Genomic DNA, 18960 nt, shown 5'->3' on the forward strand with positions numbered 1-18960 from the left:
ATATCACATTGGTGGATGTGCAGGTGAACGAGCCTCTGATAGTGTGGCTGATGTTATTAGGCCCTGTGATGGTGTCCCCTGAATAGATATGTGGGCACAGTTGGCAACGGGCTTTGTTGCAAGGATAGGTTCCTGGGTTAGTGGTTCTGTTGTGCGGTATGTGGTTGCTGGTGAGTATTTGCTTCAGGTTGCGGGGCTGTCTGTAGGCAAGGACTGGCCTGTCTCCCAAGATTTGTGAGAGTGTTGGGTCATCCTTCAGGATAGGTTGTAGATCCTTAATAATGCATTGAAAGGGTTTTAGTTGGGGGCTGAAGGTGATGGCTAGTGGCGTTCTGTTATTTTCTTTGTTAGGCCTGTCCTGTAGTAGGTGACTTCTGGGAACTCTTCTGGCTCTATCAATCTGTTTCTTCACTTCCGCAGGTGGGTATTGTAGTTGTAAGAATGCTTGATAGAGATCTTGTAGGTGTTTGTCTCTGTCTGAGAGGTTGGAGCAAATGCAGTTGTATCGTAGAGCTTGGCTGTAGATGATGGATCGTGTGGTGTGGTCTGAGTGAAAGCTGGAGGCATGTAGGTAGGAATAGCAGTCAGTAGGTTTCCGGTATAGGGGGGTGTTTATGTGACCATTGTTTATTAGCACTGTAGTGTCCAGGAAGTGGATCTCTTGTGTGGACTGGACCAGGCTGAGGTTGATGGTGGGATGGAAATTGTTGAAATCGTGGTGGAATTCCTCAAGGGCTTCTTTTCCATGGGTCCAGATGATGAAGATGTCATCAATATAGCGCAAGTAGAGTAGGTGCGTTAGGGGACGAGAGCTGAGGAAGCGTTGTTCTAAGTCAGCCATAAAAATGTTGGCATACTGTGCGGCCATGTGGGTACCCATAGCAGTGCCGCTGATTTGAAGGTATACATTGTCCCCAAATGTAAAATAGTTATGGGTGAGGACAAAGTCACAAAGTTCAGCCACCAGGTTAGCCGTGACATTATCAGGGATAGTGTTCCTGAGGGCTTGCAGTCCATCTTTGTGTGGAATGTTGGTGTAGAGGGCTTCTACATCCATAGTGGCCAGGATGGTGTTATTAGGAAGATCACCGGTGGATTGTAGTTTCCTCAGGAAGTCAGTGGTGTCTTGAAGGTAGCTGGGAGTGCTGGTAGCGTTGGGCCTGAGGAGGGAGTCTACATAGCCAGACAATCCTGCTGTCAGGGTGCCAATGCCTGAGATGATGGGGTCCACAGGATTTCCAGGTTTATGGATCTTGGGTAGTAGATAGAATATCCCAGGTCGGGGTTCCAGGGATGTGTCTGTGTGGATTTGATCTTGTGCTTTTTCAGGAAGTTTCTTGAGCAAATGCTGCAGTTTCTTTTGGTAACTCTCAGTGGGATCAGAGGGTAATGGCTTGTAGAAAGTGGTGTTGGAGAGCTGCTGAGCAGCCTCTTGTTCATATTCCGACCTATTCATGATGACAACAGCACCTCCTTTGTCAGCCTTTTTGATTATGATGTCAGAGTTGTTTCTGAGGCTGTGGATGGCATTGTGTTCTGCATGGCTGAGGTTATGGGGCAAGTGATTCTTGTCAACTGCTGGAAATGGCCCACCTTGATTATTGCTACAAAAGGTCCCGTCATCGTGTAACCCACCCCCCCACCCCCCCGCTTCTGCTGGCAATAGCTCACCTTAAGTGATCACTCTCTCGTTACAGTGTGTATGGTAACACCCATTGTTTCATGTTCTCTATGTATATAAATCTCCCCACTGTATTTTCCACTGAATGTATCCGATGAAGTGAGCTGTGGCTCCCGAAAGCTTATGCTCAAATAAATTTGTTAGTCTCTAAGGTGCCACAAGTACTCCTTTTTATTGAAATGAGAGCTCAGAAAGTATGTATAGTTTCAAATGTACAAAATACTATTTAAAAATGTCTACTCTATCAAAATTTTACTGTTTGGATTTACAAGCTTTTCTCCATTTATTCTATTTGAGAGGGGAAAATATAAAATAGAATTCTACTGACATCACTAAGATTGCACAGGGTGTAATTCTTGCACAACTTGGTCCTGCATCCAGTGATGTGTGTTAAAAACTAACTTAACATTTATCAAGTAGGCATATTTAATTCTAGAACATAGTCTTGTTTCATTTCCACTTCATTCTGTTTCAATTTGTGCATTTTATCTAGCCACAGTGGGGAATTACCCATTTACACATAAAGGGAAAATTGAGGTAGCCAGACTCTTTTACTAGTCTCATGGAACACAGCTGAGGAAATCTACATAATGCATGTGGAATATTTTCTTATTACCTCTGAACTTCAGAAAGGATGCAGGAAAACTTGAATTTTTTTTGCACAGTTCTGTGTTGAAACAATAGTACAGTGTGTAGCAATTTCAAATAGCATTTATTTTAAAAACATGCAGGTATTCTTAAAGGTATCTTTCACTTTTCTGAAATTTTTTTTCACTTCCTTTGTCACTTCAGTTCAATTTGTTTATGACACAGCAAGCGTACCTACATGGGGCACCCAGGAAAATTAATCCAAATTAACTAAAGGTGTGAATTTGAAGTGGATTAGTTAAACTGCATTAAACCCCACGTTGAACATCCTTATTCAGCATTTAGTGGCCTTAATTGGTTTTAGCTTAATTGACTTTGTGCTGCATGTGTAATACAGGAGGGGTGTAGAAAAGGATCCCAAAAATGATTTGAGGGCTCGAGAAAATGTCTTACACTGAAAGACACAAAGAGCTCTATCTGATTAGTTCATCAGAAAAGATTGAGAGGTGCCTTGATTACATTGTATTACCTTTATGGGGAGAAAGTACCAGGTACTAAAGCACTCTGTTATCTGAAAGATATAACAAGAACCAGTGGCTAGAATTTTAAACCAGAGAAACGTAGATCAGAAATTAGGTATACATTTTTAACAATGAGGGTGATTAACCATTGGGACAAGCTACCAAAGGAAGTGGTGGATTATCCGTCTCTTGATGTCTTCAGATCAAAACTGGATGCCTTTCTGGAAGATATGCTTCAGTTAAACACAAGTTATTGTGCTCAGTACAGATGTAACTGAAATTTAATGTCCTGTGATATGCAGGAGGTTGGAATAGAGGATGTATTTGTCCTTTAAACTCTGAGTCTGAAAAATCCTAAAACTCACCTGGAAACATTGTCTTCCTTGGCAGATCTCTTGCCACTGCTGTGAATATATATAAACATGAAGTATACACCCGTGAAGGTCTTGGATTGACAGATAAGATTTCGGTGATAGACACCCTGACTGTGTGAGTGGCAGTCCGTAATGAATAGACGTGCTTTAAGCAGCAGCATGTTTAGAATTTTTATATGCTGCGAAGCTTACTAAGAGTCCTGACAGACACACAAACTTACCTCCTTAAAAACATCATCAATAGTGTGCAGCCCGCAGAAACTGTTTACAGCTAAATCTCCTTTCTCACTATTTCTGAATTTATCGTAATAACAGAGAAACCATTTAATTATGTTGTCAGTGAACCGCGTATTAATATTTTTAGCCTTTCGGATAAGGAACCCAACACCTGGCCTGCTTGTGGTCATTAAGGATTCCAAGGAACTTTTGCAAATTAGGGGAGTCAACCTAGAGGTCTTAACCAGATTCCAGCTTGGTTAGTGATGTTCTGCCTACCTCAGTCTTCTGTGCAGTTTCAATGACGGTATTTTTCTTCATTTTGTGCCCTAAACTATTTGTAGTGTTGATACTTTATATTACCCAGCTGCTGGGTTTCACTCTAACATGGCTGCACTTCAGTGATGGATGAAATCTTCATTGAGTGTGACTTGTATATTGATTTATACACATATTGCAAAATATTTTGGAATCAATGGGGTCAATAGGTATTGCATAAATGTGATGTGCTGGTTACAGTGATACTGATAAACTTCAGTAGTCCTATTAGTATTTGTCAGCTTTCTACTAATAAAGGGCTTCAGACACTTCCACTGCATAGATATAACAGGAAATATTTTATGCTCTTATAACGTGCTCAGGGTTTTATCAGCTACCATAAAAATACATTAAAGTTGATTTAAAAAAAGAACTTTGTGAGTGGTAGGAAAGTAGTGTCGTGTTTAAGTGACTTTACCAAGGCCACACTGAGTCAGTAGCAGAGCTGGAATGGAACCCAGGGCTCTTATTTCTCAGTCTCCTGGTGGATTTCAGGGCAATGTGGAAGAATTGACATGGTCCCATGGACATTGTTTCAGCACTTGTTTTGAGAGGAGGTTGCCACATCCTCTTATTCATACAGCTTGATATTTCATATTTACTATTGCTCCAGGAGAAGAGGAGAAAGACTTACTCAGTTTTCCTTCCTTTTATTGTAGGGTGAAAAGGTAAACTATGAAAAGTTTAAGAATTGGTTATTGCAGAACAAAGATGCTTTCACGTTCTCTCGTTGGCTGCTATCTGGAGGAGTGTATGTTACACTCACCGATGATAGTGACACCCCTACCTTCTATCAAACTCTGGCCGGAGTCACACACTGTAAGTAATTGGCGTTTCTTGCTGCATAAATGGGTATCTTTCTTATAGATCTGGCCTTTGCTAACCTGAGTTCATAAAACTTTTGCCTCTCTATGTGATCATTCAACAAATCGCTACTGCTCTATTAAGTTAAGCTACATACAGTTCCACTATTGAGGAATGTTATTTGTTGCGTATCCTAAAAATAATAAATAGTGTTTTATGGGAAACAGTACTGAGGTCACAAGACTTGTTTTAATGGATGTCAGCAAAGTATGTTTTCTTAAATGTTGTAATGTGCCAAATGGAAAATATATTTTCCATGTATCTTCCTTTTTCTAATGATCTTAAACAAAGTCTTATTAATTTGATTCCCTTTTTTGTGCACCAAGAGTCACAAATATTGGCACAGATCTATAAATAGTGTGTCATAAACATCACTGGTGTCTCTTAACGTTTGCATTTCTTGTGGAGTGAACAATGTTTTAGCTTTATTTATAGTCCTAGGTATAAACTAAACAGAGTGAAACCTGGTCTGTACTTGCATATGGGAAAGCTCGCCAAAGAAATGTAGATGGAACTCTTTTTCTGAGTCCATCCTGAAGTAATACTAGGGCCCATTTTGATGATATGCGGTGCTTTTTTTCAGATTGGATGTCAAATCAGGGCCTGATTAATTTTACATTATGCTTACCCAAAATTTCTCTTAGTTTCAATTGAATTTATTCTTCTACTTCTAAAAACTGCATGTATTACGGCTACCTCTAGAGCCACATTTAAGTGGTAGATAAATAATCCTTGTGTAAAGTTTTCAAAGGACTTAGGTATCATTTAGGAGAGGAAGGATAATCTTTGGTCAAGCTGCTGTCGAATATCTTAACCACATCTGGTTCATTTTGCTGTTCTTCCACAGACTTCATGTGTGACCTTGAGCAAGTCATTTAATCTCTGTGCCTCAGTATCTCAGCTGTAAAATTATATATAGTCTGTTTGCTTAGGTTTTACATAACTCCCATAAAAGCTCCTATTCTGAGCTCTAGGTGCCCTTGGCATGAGTTGAAAATACAGTACATTGCTTTGGTTGTTAATGATTATCCAATGGCATGTTTTCTCCCCAAATGCATACAACTGTGAGGCACCAGCATGTAATAGAAACATTTACGTTGTGTTAATGACTAGAGATCTCAACTGAGATTGGGGTTCCAGAAGCCACCAAGTTTATAGTCCGAACAGGAAAGATACACAAAGGGTGGGAGAGGAAACAGAGGCACATAGGAGAAATGACTTAGCTAAGGTCACATGGAATGTCTGCAGTGGGAGAGCTGAATAGATCTCCTGAGTCCCAATCCCGTGCCCTATCCATTGAATCATACTACTTCTCCGAACCAAATCAAAATGTACTTTCCCCTCAGTATCCAAAGAAAACTTCATTTCTAAACTTATCAATATTCCCACCCCTCCCCGCCCCCCCAACACCTATTTTGCTTTCGACATTGCCCAGATAGTTTCACTTTCAGGGCATGTTGCAGACCAAGGTGGGGGGGGGGGGGAGCTGTGAGGATGATAATGTACTTGTTCTATATCTATATATAGGATACATTCATGTTTGTGAGGTGTTCAGATAGTATTGTCGTGTGAGGGAATAAGTAACTTTGTGGGTTCTTCAGGATCAGCATTCCCTATTAAAAAAAAAAAATGAAATGGAATGAGGCGGCTAATACTGTTTGTGTACATATCCTTGCATCTTGAAGAAGCCAGGTAGTTTATTTATACTAGGTCTTGTGAAAATTATGAGCAACGTGGAATGTGCTGGAGGAGATTGTAAATTGTATTAAGCGAAGATGATGTGTGGAAGGTAGCCACTTCTGGCAGTTTGCGAGTGAGAGGTCAACCCAGTCACAGGCTCTTAAAAATCCAAGTTATGTCTGCTTCCCTTAAACTAAATACCTGCCACCAGATTTGTGATCTCTGGCACTTGCACTTCTTCCAGTAGAATATGTGGCTTCATGAATTGTAACCAATGCCCTGTGTGGTCTGAGGAAGCTGGAACGAAATCCTGCAGTAAGGGTCTGGGATTCTATATCACCAGAGCAGCAAACTAGAGTCCTTTTTCGAGAAGATGCAGCTTTGTATTATACTTAGCTGTGTGTGTGCCCAGTACACTGGAGGTGGAGAACTCTGCTTATCAGTACCCTCTGGGGCAGTGTTTGTGTCCAGTGGCCCTTACCCCATCCCTGGCCACTTAAGGTTGGTGCTGGTCCAAGCTCTTCGGTTCCTTCTCACTACCCATGGCTAGAGTCGTGGCTTTGTCTCAGTTTCTGAGAAATGTTTCCTTGTATGTAATAGTTAGTAGCACCTTAGGTTAAGTTTCTTATTTAGTATAGTATTAATTAGAGGAGTTGGCTGTCCTGTGTGATGCCCTCACCAGGGTTCAAGCTTGTCCATTGTGTGGGGTGGCCAGCCCTAACAGTGATCCCCACATGACGTGCTCGCTGTATCTGCGCGAAGAACACGTTAGAAAGTGGTAGTTCATCTGCTGGTCGTTCCCAAAGAGAGCTCGGGTGACCAGGGACTTGCGGCTGAAGCAGCACCTGCTGGAGCAGGAGGCCATCATCTGATTGGCAGTCTGCTTTGGATCTGGCAAGTGATGCCACTCCGTGCTCAGGCTCTGGCATTTCCCCCAGGAGGAAGAGGGGTTGTTCTCCCTCTTCTGGTACAGTGAGGAAGAGGTCACACAAAATGAATCAGGACGGGGTTGGCGCCCCATTGTCACTAGAGAGCCTCTGGGATTCCTCAAGATCCGTGTTGGGGTCATCTTCCCCTTCGTCATCAGATGGGCACCAGAGATCTCCATCAGATCCCTTTGGTATTGAGTATAGGTATCTGTCCTATAGTCGGGACAAGGGCTCTTGGCCAGATATCTACTGTCCCCCAATGCCTTATCCTTATGCCCAGAGGCCTACTTGGAATCCTTGTGATGCTCCCTGGTTCCTGAAGTCCCATTCCTTGACCTGTTCCAGAGCAAGATCACTGGTCCTGATGGTGGCTCCCACTCCCAAACCATCTCAGCTGCAAGTGACCACTAAGCCCATTCCCCCAGGAACCTCCAGGGCTTTTCCAACCACATCCTGGGGTGCGAGAACAGTACCTGTTGCTGGCTTAAGAAACCACCTCCTTATCCTTCCTGGACAGCACTGCCATGCTGAAATCTTCCTCTCCCTTGATGCCTGAGTACTTTAAAATGTATCAGGACCTCCTGAGGTGTATGGCTGCTATCATCCCATTCATAGGAAGTCAGTGTTTTCAAATCCTGTGGCAGCGAGGTACATAACACGGCTGTTACTCTGAAACATGAAAGGAATCACTTGTTTCCATGTGCTGGTTAAAGAGCCGATTCCTTTGTGGAACCTTAATACTGTCTTAGCAGCTCTTATGGGGCTTCTCTTTGAGCCTTCGCCAGCTTCTTCTTTCTCCTTTCTGTGTCAGAAAATGACCTTCCTTGTGGCACACACCTGCATCACATCTCAAAGAACAACAGTTACAGGTAGGTAACCCTTTTTTCTGCTGCAGCTTTAATTGTGCATAGAGATTTCTGGTTAAATATGTAAAAAGTATAATAAACCAGTAGCGTACCCCTTTTTTATTCTGGATATTAAATGCAATTTATTGAATGATGTTCCCATATTACTAGTTCTCAATATTTCACCCCCTTCAGCTTAATTTTTGTCCTTTGGTTTCCAACTGTTTCCCTTGTGTGTTGGACTGCTGCCCTGCACAAGAAACTTAATAGAGGAGGTTTCCTTAGTCCATGACCTTTAAGCCGGGCCCCAAGTAGGATTGGCTCTATATCATTCCCCCAGATTCCTTGTTTTAGGCTCCCTTCATCTCCTTATCACTGAAGCTGAATAATTTTCACTTTTCTGATAACTATGTGAAATTCCTAAAAAAAAAAAAAAAAAGTCTAATACCCAAGTACTATAATTAAAAAGATGAACAGTAGAGAGAGAAAAGAGCAGACTAAGTCACATTAGTAGACTTCGTAGCATAAGTAGGCTGACTCTTTAAAAAGTTTGTCTAGATAACCTCGCCTTCCATTTGGTTGTACTAAAGTTATTTTGGCTGCGCGTGTGCGTGTTCACCATTGTCTATCAAAACCACAACTTCTAACAATTACTTTGCAGGCCTCTATCAAATCCCTGTGTCACAAGTTCTCTCTATAGGCTGTTGAATTCCTTTGATTGTGAAGGCTTATCATACTTGGGTGAGGTTGATGTCTGGTTTGGTTGGTTGCACTTCTGGAGGAAGTGCAATAGTCTCTCTTTTCCATTTAATATTTATTGTCCCCTTCATGTAAGAGTTATACCTTTCAGATATCTTAGGTGTTCAGCTACACAATCTCAGTTCCGGTTTACCAGTTGCACCTTGGCAGATATTGCCTCTCCATTCCCCAAAAGAAAACCCAACAGCAACCACCTCCTCAAAAGTGTTGACATTTTTCTGCTAGATTTCATTAATTGTGCTTTGGCATGGTAATTGTCTTGACTGAAAGTGTTAACCTTGAAACCAACTTGTTCTCTGCCTATTAAAAAAAGAAGAGTTAATACTTGTAAAATTACAAGTGAGTGAAAGTGTCCTGGGAGAAACTAGAGCCTTGATTTCAATTTTCTTTAGGAACTTTCAGGCTTTGTTGACTATACCATAGCAGCTTATGCTGTTAGCTGTAGCTACAGGTTCCACTGGTAAAGATAGCAGAATTTTAAAGCATCATCAAATATTTATTTGTTGTGAAATTTAGAACCTTTACTGGGTGTTTCAGCAGGAAGCAGATAGTATCATGAAACTGAACCATTTGTCTCACAACTAATGGTTTCTAGATAGTTGGAAGTATTGTTAGTTCTTTGATTTCCTGTTTTTTATGGGCCATTTGCCCAGCAATATAACCGGATAAGAAATTGTATTTTCATTGTTAGGATTAAAAGAAACAACAACAAAAAATGTATAAAAAAGTACATTAGGTGGTGCTTTCCTGAATATTCAGCCACATATAGGATTTGATCTATGAATCTTGTAGCTTAAAATTCTATATATGGCTTTGACCATATACAATTGACTCAAACTGTAGAACGCACAGCTGTGTAGCAAAGAAGTTAAGCTGTAGTTAATTTAATCTAGTAAACCCACATCATTACTAAGAATAGGTTGTAGTTTCAGGATAAAATTGAAATATAAATTTTGCCAATTATTTACCTATTAAGTGCATCAAATGAGGATAAGAAAAAGAGCAAGTGTCAGGGCTGTAAATATCACATCAAATATTGGAATGTGGAAAATTGACTAGAACATACTGATGACAACCAGAAAATGGTAAAGTATTCTGCCTCTGCTGACTACTGTGCATTATTCCTTTTTCTGTGATACTGTTGATGATCTCCCTAGTGGTCCCAAAGGTAAAAAAGAAAGGTCATTGTGTGATTTACACAATACAAATTTAGCAACAACAAAAATATATAAATGGGTTGAGTAGTTTGGAGATGATTGTATCAGAGTGTGAATAATCTTTACGTTCTGATATGTACAGAGTGTAACTCAACTTCATTATTCTTTAGTAGAGTTTTATATTTTTTATTTTAACCATGTGTTCTTACTACAGTTGCCCTCATAAAATGAGTGCTGTTGTGAAAGAGTTGTTTTTCCTGTGAGTGGAGACTGACTTTGGTGCTTTTTGCTTGGATGTTTGCTTTTCGAGAGAACAAGTCACTGAAAGGATATTTAAAAAACAAAAGGTAAATACTGTTAGCCAAGTATAATGCAGAGTTGCTTATTTTCAGTTCTGTTTTAGTGTAATCAGTGAAACTTTGTAACAGAGGTTTAGTAGTCTGTTTCCTGAATGCTAACACTGAGCTGTTATTTCATAGGATGTCCTCCGCTGGTACATAGTTTAAACAGGCTACAACTGTTCTCCCCTCTTATTTTCCATTAAACTTCTTGAATAATGTGGCACGGACATGAAAAATTGCTGTGATAAAAATAGTGGAAGTTATTAACATTGATTTAGAAACACACAGCAAATGTTTATTGTGAAGCATCAGTGACTCCATTTAGATTTGTTTAATGAGCCACGATATCAAGGAAACATAAAAAGAATTACAATTTTTCACTTGTAAATAACATTTATGTTTGAATGCAGATGAGTTTAATTGCATTTCTCAGCACAATTATAAATGAAATTTTGAAGTCACGGTAAGTTGCACACACTTGCCATTTTTAATCAAATTTTGTTCCGTTTCACCTAAATCATAAATGTTCTACAATGGTGGTTATTTCAGTTGAAAGCTAGCAGAATAATTTTGTGATTTAATTTTATAGGGTTTAAAAGATGTTTTGGGATGAGAAGAGGAGAGAAACTTTTAGCCATGTATGTGTAAGAAATATTATTTGACTTACAGTGGTTTGAGGAATATAACCCTCTCCTCCTAGTAAACAAAGTTTAAATGTCTCTCAGTTGTGGAGTATAAGACTGGGTATTCCATACCTCTTGATTTTTAACATGATTTTCTTGAATACTGAATGTAAGAGTAATGAGCAAGGCTATAATCTTATCAAGGAGTTCTAGTGACACCATAAATCAGGAGTGGAGATTAACTGCAGTGTCAACAGGTCTCTTAATTGGCATTTTTTTATTTAACATTATTGCATCTCTCTTTAATAATGTATGGTTTTATATTTAAAATACTGTTTACATTCCATAGTCTACAAAGCAGTGTTAAGAATCAGGAAGTATATAATAACTTATTCTGCACTCCAAAACAGAATAAAATTCAGAGTTTGTAACGCCGGTCAAGAGCTCAGTGGGAAGAGAATGTAATACCCCCCAAATCATTGCAAATCATTAATCATTGCAAATGGAGTTTCTAACATTGTATGGCACTCCAAGAACCAAACACAGTATTTCAGTAATAGCATTCTTAGCCACATGAAACTTCACTATGTGACACACCCAGGCTGTTCAGGACTTTGCTCTGAGAGCAGCGTTAGAACAGAGATCTTCCTTCTCCAAAAACACCTACCACTTGGTCTAAAGGCAAACTTTTGTTAGCTGTTCTCAGTATAGGGCCTTATCACTGAAGTTCTAACTCCTTACTGGTCAACTCACTATTAATATAACAGGTATCAGGGGGTTAGTCTGTATGCACAAAAACAACAAGGAGTCTGGTGGTACCTTAGAGAAGTTTCAGAGTGGTAGCCGTGTTAGTCTGTATTCACAAAAAGAAAAGGAGTACTTGTGGCACCTTAGAGATTAACCAATTTATTTGAGCACAAGCTTTCATGAGCTACAGCTCACTTCATTGGATGCATTCCTCAGAGAAACTTATGCTCAAATAAATGTTAGTCTTTAAGGTGCCACCGGACTCCGTGTTGTTTTTATTAATATAACAGTATGCCATTTACTACTGCTTTTGCCTATCACTTCAGTGTTTCAGCCCTCTGTGTTTGTACAAGGATTATGAATGCCTACAATTCTTCCTCTAGTTACAGTTAAATAAATTGTTTTCTACTTTTCCTCCTCTACTTGTTCCTTTGTTTGTTATTTTTTTTTGTAGCACCTACGAGTGCGCTAGGTGCTCTGGATTTACTGAGGCTTTGCAGAATGGCAATGGTTACTCTTCTTTGGAGGATGAGTTATCCCTGTAAATTCACTGAGATCTTCTTAAGTCATTTTGGGGTGGGTTTCAAGATGTCTCTATAAATTTAAGTTGTGGTTATTGTTTTTGGTATGGGTTTACAGGACATGATTGATAGAGACTTCAGTATGTTTAGAGTATTTATATATAAATATATTGACTCAGGAGCAAGAAAAAATTCTGAGATGATCCATTCAGCTAGTTCTAGAGTCCTTGGTTCAGTAATGCATTTACGCACATGCCTAAATTTAAACTCTCTTCAGCAATCTCTTCAGCAATGCACTTGAGCATGTGCTTAAGTTCAGGTGAAGTGCTGCCCTCCATTGGACCATTGTCACTATGCATAAGCAAAAGTGTTTGGATGACTGAAATTCAAATGTAGAACGTACAGCGACTGTCCTGATTTAGAGAGTCATTGTTACACATACTGCCGCATGTGATATCTGAACAAACAGGAGCAGGTGAGCCTGATGTTGAAAGTCATTAGTTTCCAGTGAATGATTACTGAGATCCTCTCTTGACCCTGCAAAATGTCTCAGCAATACTGTCTGCCCAAAAATGTGGTTAATTTAACTCATATACAAGAGAAGCCTTGGATGAACCACAGAGCTAACCCTATGACTGAAATACAAATGGATGGTAAAAGGGAGCATATGTTTGAAACGATGTTTGGTGAAGGGCACTGTTTCTGGAAAGAATGGGTTTAAAATCCTGTACACTTTTATGCAGAGATGTATTAGAATATGGGTCTGTAACAGGAAGGGAAAATGAAATGAGCAATCTGCTTCACCCTCAGTAAAAGGCTTTCTGGAACTAGACTTGTATACACTATTCTTTGATCATTATAATCACACTTCTGACAACAGTATCTCTGTATGATACTCAAAAGGATGCTGTGTATAAATTATGAAGTTTCCTAGAAATACATATTTAGCTCTGTGCAGTTGCACTGTAAATGTGAAAACAACCATACTCTGGTGTGAACCAGCACTGTGAACTTAGCTATATGCCTGAAATTCTTAGTCAGGACCTGTTTGTCATGAAATTAGAGTATTTATATTCCTCTTAATATTGATATGCACTTGCATCTGCAGCATAGGTGCTTAGATATTAAGATGACTGGCACAGCGTAAGAACCTGAATAAAACAGAAAAAATATCCCCTTTTTATTATCAAGCAAAACAAGGATATTATAGCAAGCTTTAGGCCAATATGAAAAACCCCTAACATGGTTTAATCTTCATCTCACCACCTTGTTATCCTCTTAGCTGCTGGGTCATTGTATGTCACTTTAAGCTGCTCTCTCTGCCGGAGGCCCTAGAATCTTCTGTTAATTTGAAAGTGACAAACAACTGCGTTTGTACAAAAATACTTTTGTTCAGTCATCTGCTGTTTGGGTAGCAGCCCAGCTATTTGGAGATGAAGAGCTGTTTGTGTGCATGAGAGCTGGATTTTACTTGAATATTATGGTGAACAGTAACACAAGACGAGCATTAGTAAACATGTTGGGAATATGGTATGCTTCTATTGTTGTGAACCAGAGAGAATTGTACCTTTAGGTGGGTAAAAATTAATTGATTTTTAGAGATGTTGAAATACTCATAACATTAGTGTCCTTGTACACAATATTTAAGCAGCAAATACAAAACTGTGTGAATATGGTCTTAGGCTTTTTCTGTGCATTAATGTGCATAACATTTCAAACTATTTCACTGTCTGTAGTAGATTGACAACTCTTCCGGTACCATATTTCTGCAGAAAATATTCTGTTAATCTTTCTTCTTCTATATGTATTGTAAATAAATGATTGTATTACTACTGTAAGTGCAAGAAATTGTATATTTTGAAAATTAGATAAAGGGTGGCAAGGACCTTGACTTACTAAGCTCATATCAGCTGTGAGTAGTTTATACTCTATGAAGGCTGTAATTGGATATGCACTTGACATTTTTAACATTGCTCTGATTGTAGTTGTTGAACTGCTGTTAAAAAGTAACTTGCATTTTAAAGTATTTTACAGTTCTAAAAGGTGTTTATCTTTAAAATTTGCCAAAAACCCCCAAAATATTAAGACAAAAGAATTTAGAGCTATAAACTATCAATGTACTATAACTTTGTGCAAAAACAATGACTATATGTGTTCCCCACCTAAGAATTTAGATACTTCAGTAGTTTAGGAAAGTATCTAATGTAATGAACTGAGAACACACACTTTGGCTCATCCCCTTTTATGAGACTCTGATACCAAAAGCTCTTTGGGGCAGGTACTACCATTTATTATATATTTGTACAGCATCTAGTAGAATGGGGTCTCAACCCAGATATAAGTGTCTCATACTTTACAAAATATATACATGGTATTTGACCTGGGCTACCAACCTATTGTATTAAACCTCAATGTGTAATAGATGTGTATCTTGGCGTATAAGGCTAGCATCTCCAAAAATGTATGGAGTATATACTTATACAAAAAGCTTAAAAATATACAGCGTGTTGTATAGTTGCTGTGCCCAGAAATTTTGCATCTATGTTTTCATTCAAGGCTGTTGCTATATTGTGTTTTCCTTATATATAGAAAATAAATTCCTGTCTGTTTCATCATTAACAACACTGTTGATTTGGTAGCCCAACTCTTCTAAGGCCTGGTTCAACACCCATTAAAGTCAGTGGAAAGATTCCTATTGACTTGAATGATAGTGGAGCAGGCCTTATTATAGTATTTTGTCTTTGGAGAACCAAGATGTAAAATTCTTTATCCATCTGACAGTTATTTAGGAGACACTGATATTTCAGACATTCTACATGTTGTGCAAAATCTTTTACTGTGTTCATTATTTTCAGTTACAAAAAGCAATACAATGATGATGTACTGTAAGTTGCACAAAATAAACAGGGGATATGAAACAGTGCTAAGGATTAAAAGCACAAAAAGTACATACCGCAGAATTAATGACAGATCGGGTGACCAGACAGCAATTGTGAAAAATTGGGACGGGGGTGGAGGGTAATAGGTACCTATATAAGAAAAAGCCCCAAATATCGGGACTGTCCCTATAAAATCGGGACATCAGGTCACCCTGATGACAGAGGACTACAAATATTGGGGCCTGCATCTTCAGAGGTTACTGGTGATTTTGGTGCCTGATTTTTGGGTACTTAATTTGAGACTCCTTGAAGAGAGGCCGTGTTTTCAGAGGATAAATGCTTAATAATTGTAAAAAGTGGTTTTTAAATTGGGCACCCAATTTAAAAAAAAAATAGGTCAAGGGAGCCATTTTAGTTAAAATAAGAATAAGAATAAAAAATAACATGAGATTACAACATAAAGTAAAAAATAAGGAATATATCCTGTGCGTTGCAGTTGGATTTATAAGGTTATATACACAGAAGTTTATTGAAGAATTTTGGATGGTCTGTAATCACTGACCCTCTCAGACTACATGTCCACATATACTGTAATCAATAATCCTTCAATTTTATATAAGTGAAATTGATGGAGAATTCTACAAAGTGTGGTTATCTTGTAAATGAAGAATGTTATACTTTCTTATTTTTGGTTTCTAAAATATATAATCTGTTTAAGTCTAATCAATGCAATGGACCTGTCTGGCTAGTGTTACCAGTGTAGCAGATTTCATATTCATTTTATTAATCCTTTTAAAGATGGCAATTTGAAAACAGTCTTTTCAATAACCTTGCTATTCAAAGGTCTGCTTGACAAAAAAGGCAGATAAAACGTTAGTGGGTAATCATTATTTTCCAAGGTTAAATTGGCACAAGCAATTAAGATAACTTTGAAGAAACCAAGTATATAGACACGTTTTTTTAAATGAAACACAAGCCATTTTAAGTTTCCTTTATTTTTGTATCTTGTCAGTCAATTTACCCAATAGTCCTTAATTAAACATAAATGTTGCAGATGCCTCAGTAAGCATGTTTATGCTGCCAACTACCTACTTTGGTAGATGTTCAGGCATTGTGTTAACTCCCTGATCCTTTCTTATGTAATTGTCAAGTGTTACCAGCCACCCATTAGATCATGCATCAAAACTGGCCTGCTTGTTATCCTTATATATTTCCTTATTTCTAAATAAGGGTAGGTTAAAAGAAAAGGAAATAATCTATATGCTGTTTTTAGTTCCTTAAGTAAATAGTGTTTGCATGACTTCTAGCAATCCAAGAAAACTAGGGACAACATAACATGCAGAAAAATGTTCATAGAAAGCACAAACTTGTCTTTCACGTTATCTAAATAATAATCAGATAAATTGATGTTACTCTTCAATTTTCTACACTTGCTCGAAACTTTCTCACACAGGGGAGCCCATTTCTTCTGACCGTGTTCTTCTCTCAAACATTTACTTTTGATTTTGAAGCTACAAGAAATGTAGAGAAATTTCATACTCCACTCCTTACAGGAAACTTTCCAAGACCTCTCTCAATACACCAGCACATTTAAACCTGTAGGAAAAATACACCTTCCCTCAGCTTGTCTTCTCTCCTTCTGACAGATTCTCCCGTGTCTGTTTGATCTCTAATAATCTTAGACCTATATCTTGGTGAGTTAGCTGCCTGACAATCCAATAATGTCTCTTTAGAATGTCCCAGATCTGAATTCTTTGTTCCATCCCAGTTGAGTATTCTAGGTAAACTCAGGAGACTACTTGCAGCTATAATAGTCTTAAAACATGTAGTTTACCCTATTTTTTCACCTCTTGATTCATAACTAGAATTACCTTCTTTTGTATGTTGTGTATGTACTCAGGTGACATGGAGGATAAAGACAAGGAAGCGTGCCTAGAATTTTCCCTGGCAGATTACAGGGAAAATAACTTGTACTTACAGGCACACCTAAATCTTGCATCCTGGAAGAGAGAAACCCACAATACTATGAAACACCTCTGAGCTGGAAAGACGTTTACGCTGTTGCCATACAGCAGGCATGCAGAACATCCTGTTTTTCTTCTAGGCACTAGGTGCGGCCATTTTGCATGCTCGTACCCAACATGCAAAATGCTTTCACAATGTTTGGGTGTGAGGTTCTTGCTCTTTATAGAGAGCTTAATTTTTGTTCAACACAAAGTTTTGATCCTTTCCCTTTAAAAACATGGATAAACCTACATTAAATGAAGGTATTTGCTTTTAAACTAATCTTCAGAGTGACTGCTTTAAGCAAATAAATCATGGGTCTCTTCTGTCAAAACACTGTCATATTTTTGCAATTTTGTGGTTTAACACCCACAAGGATTTTGGTTTGTTTGAGACAAATCCTCTTACTTCAGATTGTCCACCTTTTTTTTCTTTTTTTCTTTTTTACTTCTCTGGATACATATCATGGATTGCGGTGGAATATAGATATGCATTTCCCATTTTCTATATTGGAAGCTGACTCTCTTATGATTGTCTGGGGAGTTACTTGGTTAGGGGTCACAGACTCATAATGGACACAAGTGTTAGGGAAAGGAAATTGGAGGTAGCACAATGGCATATGTTGCTTGTGGAGAATAAGGTGTCGGTAGGAATTCGTCTGCCTTGCATGTGTGAACAGCTGAATTCTAAAAATGGAAGAGTTGCCCGTTGGACTTTCCTGTTCCACGCATCTGTTTTTTCTTTACTCTGCCAGATGCTGAGTATCCTCAACTCCCATATCTTGAAGGATAGTGCACTTTACTACCAGAGTGATGGGAAAACAATCTCAGATCATAACACATTTGCCCTTATTACATACTGAGTGTATTTTGGTTTAAAAACTAACCATTGTTTTGTTAGGTCTTAAAGTTAACTTCCTTCGAGTCTCTTGCCCATTTCCATTCCAGGTTAGGTGTGTGCATACCGCATGCACAGTTGCCAGAGATTTTTCTTTCAGTGGTATCTGTTGGGCCGGCTTTAGTGCCCTCTGGAGTTGTGTGCCAGTATAAAGGGTGTCGCCAGCCCTGTGCCTTCTCAATACCTTCTTACTGCCTGTGGCAGTTGTTGGACCAACCCCTCTTGCTGTAGCAACTCCTGAAAAGGGTCACTGCAAACTTCGGCCTGGAAGCTGAGGAGTTTAAGGAGTCAGCACAAAGCCTAATACATATCCTGGCTGCAGCTGCTCCTTCCATAGTGGCCTTGCCCGTTAACAAGGCTGTGAGGGTCCTGTCAGATCACCATGGCAGACTCCTCCTTCTCTGCCCCCACCTCAAAAAGGACAGCAAAGAAAACCTATTTTCCAGCAAGTGGGTACCTTGAGTACCTTTACTCGCAGCCCCTACTCCAGGGTCCCTGATGGTGTCAGCAGTGAATGAGTGGGACAGACAGATTGTTGAGTGCTACCCAGCAAAAAAAAGAGGCCAAGAGACTGGACCCATTTGGATGTGAGGTTTATTCGACGGGTAGTCTCCAGTTCCGTATCTCCAAACAGCAGGCCCTGCTGGGGAGGTATGATTTGCACCTCTGAGACCCACTGTTTGAATTTAAGGACTTCCTGCTGCAGGAGTCAAGGCAGGAGTTCACGGCCATCCTAGAGGAGGGCAAGGCTGTGGCCAGGACTTGCGGCTCTGGATCCAGCCAGCTGAGCAGCCAGGGCTATGACGTTGGTAGTCTCCAGGAGGCACTGTTCGTGCTGTTCATAGATAATATAGTAGTTGCATATTTTTGAACAAATTTTTCTTTAAGTTTCAGAATTGTGAGCTTAATACCTATTTTTCTACCTTTAAATTTTACCTTTTTGACCTAGGCTTCAGCATGGTGAAAAAGCAAAGAAGCTGTAAAGATTAAAAAGCATGGTCCTGATTCTAGAGTGG

At 39.1% G+C, this 18960-nt stretch overlaps 1 protein-coding gene across 6 annotated transcripts in view; it reads left to right on the forward strand.

The window, feature by feature from the left end:
* The window catches only part of USP32 (ubiquitin specific peptidase 32), a 154561-nt gene that overhangs the window by 77608 nt on the left and 57993 nt on the right, over nt 1-18960 (forward strand). For all 6 annotated transcript variants that reach the window (XM_073315742.2, XM_073315739.2, XM_073315740.2 and 3 more), the window contains one exon: nt 4358-4517. In XM_073315742.2, the coding sequence (XP_073171843.1) occupies nt 4358-4517 (160 nt within the window). The remainder of the gene's footprint in view (nt 1-4357; nt 4518-18960) is intronic.

Source organism: Lepidochelys kempii, chromosome 17 (genome assembly GCF_965140285.1).
Source record: "Lepidochelys kempii isolate rLepKem1 chromosome 17, rLepKem1.hap1, whole genome shotgun sequence".
Lineage (NCBI taxonomy): Eukaryota > Metazoa > Chordata > Testudines > Cheloniidae > Lepidochelys > Lepidochelys kempii.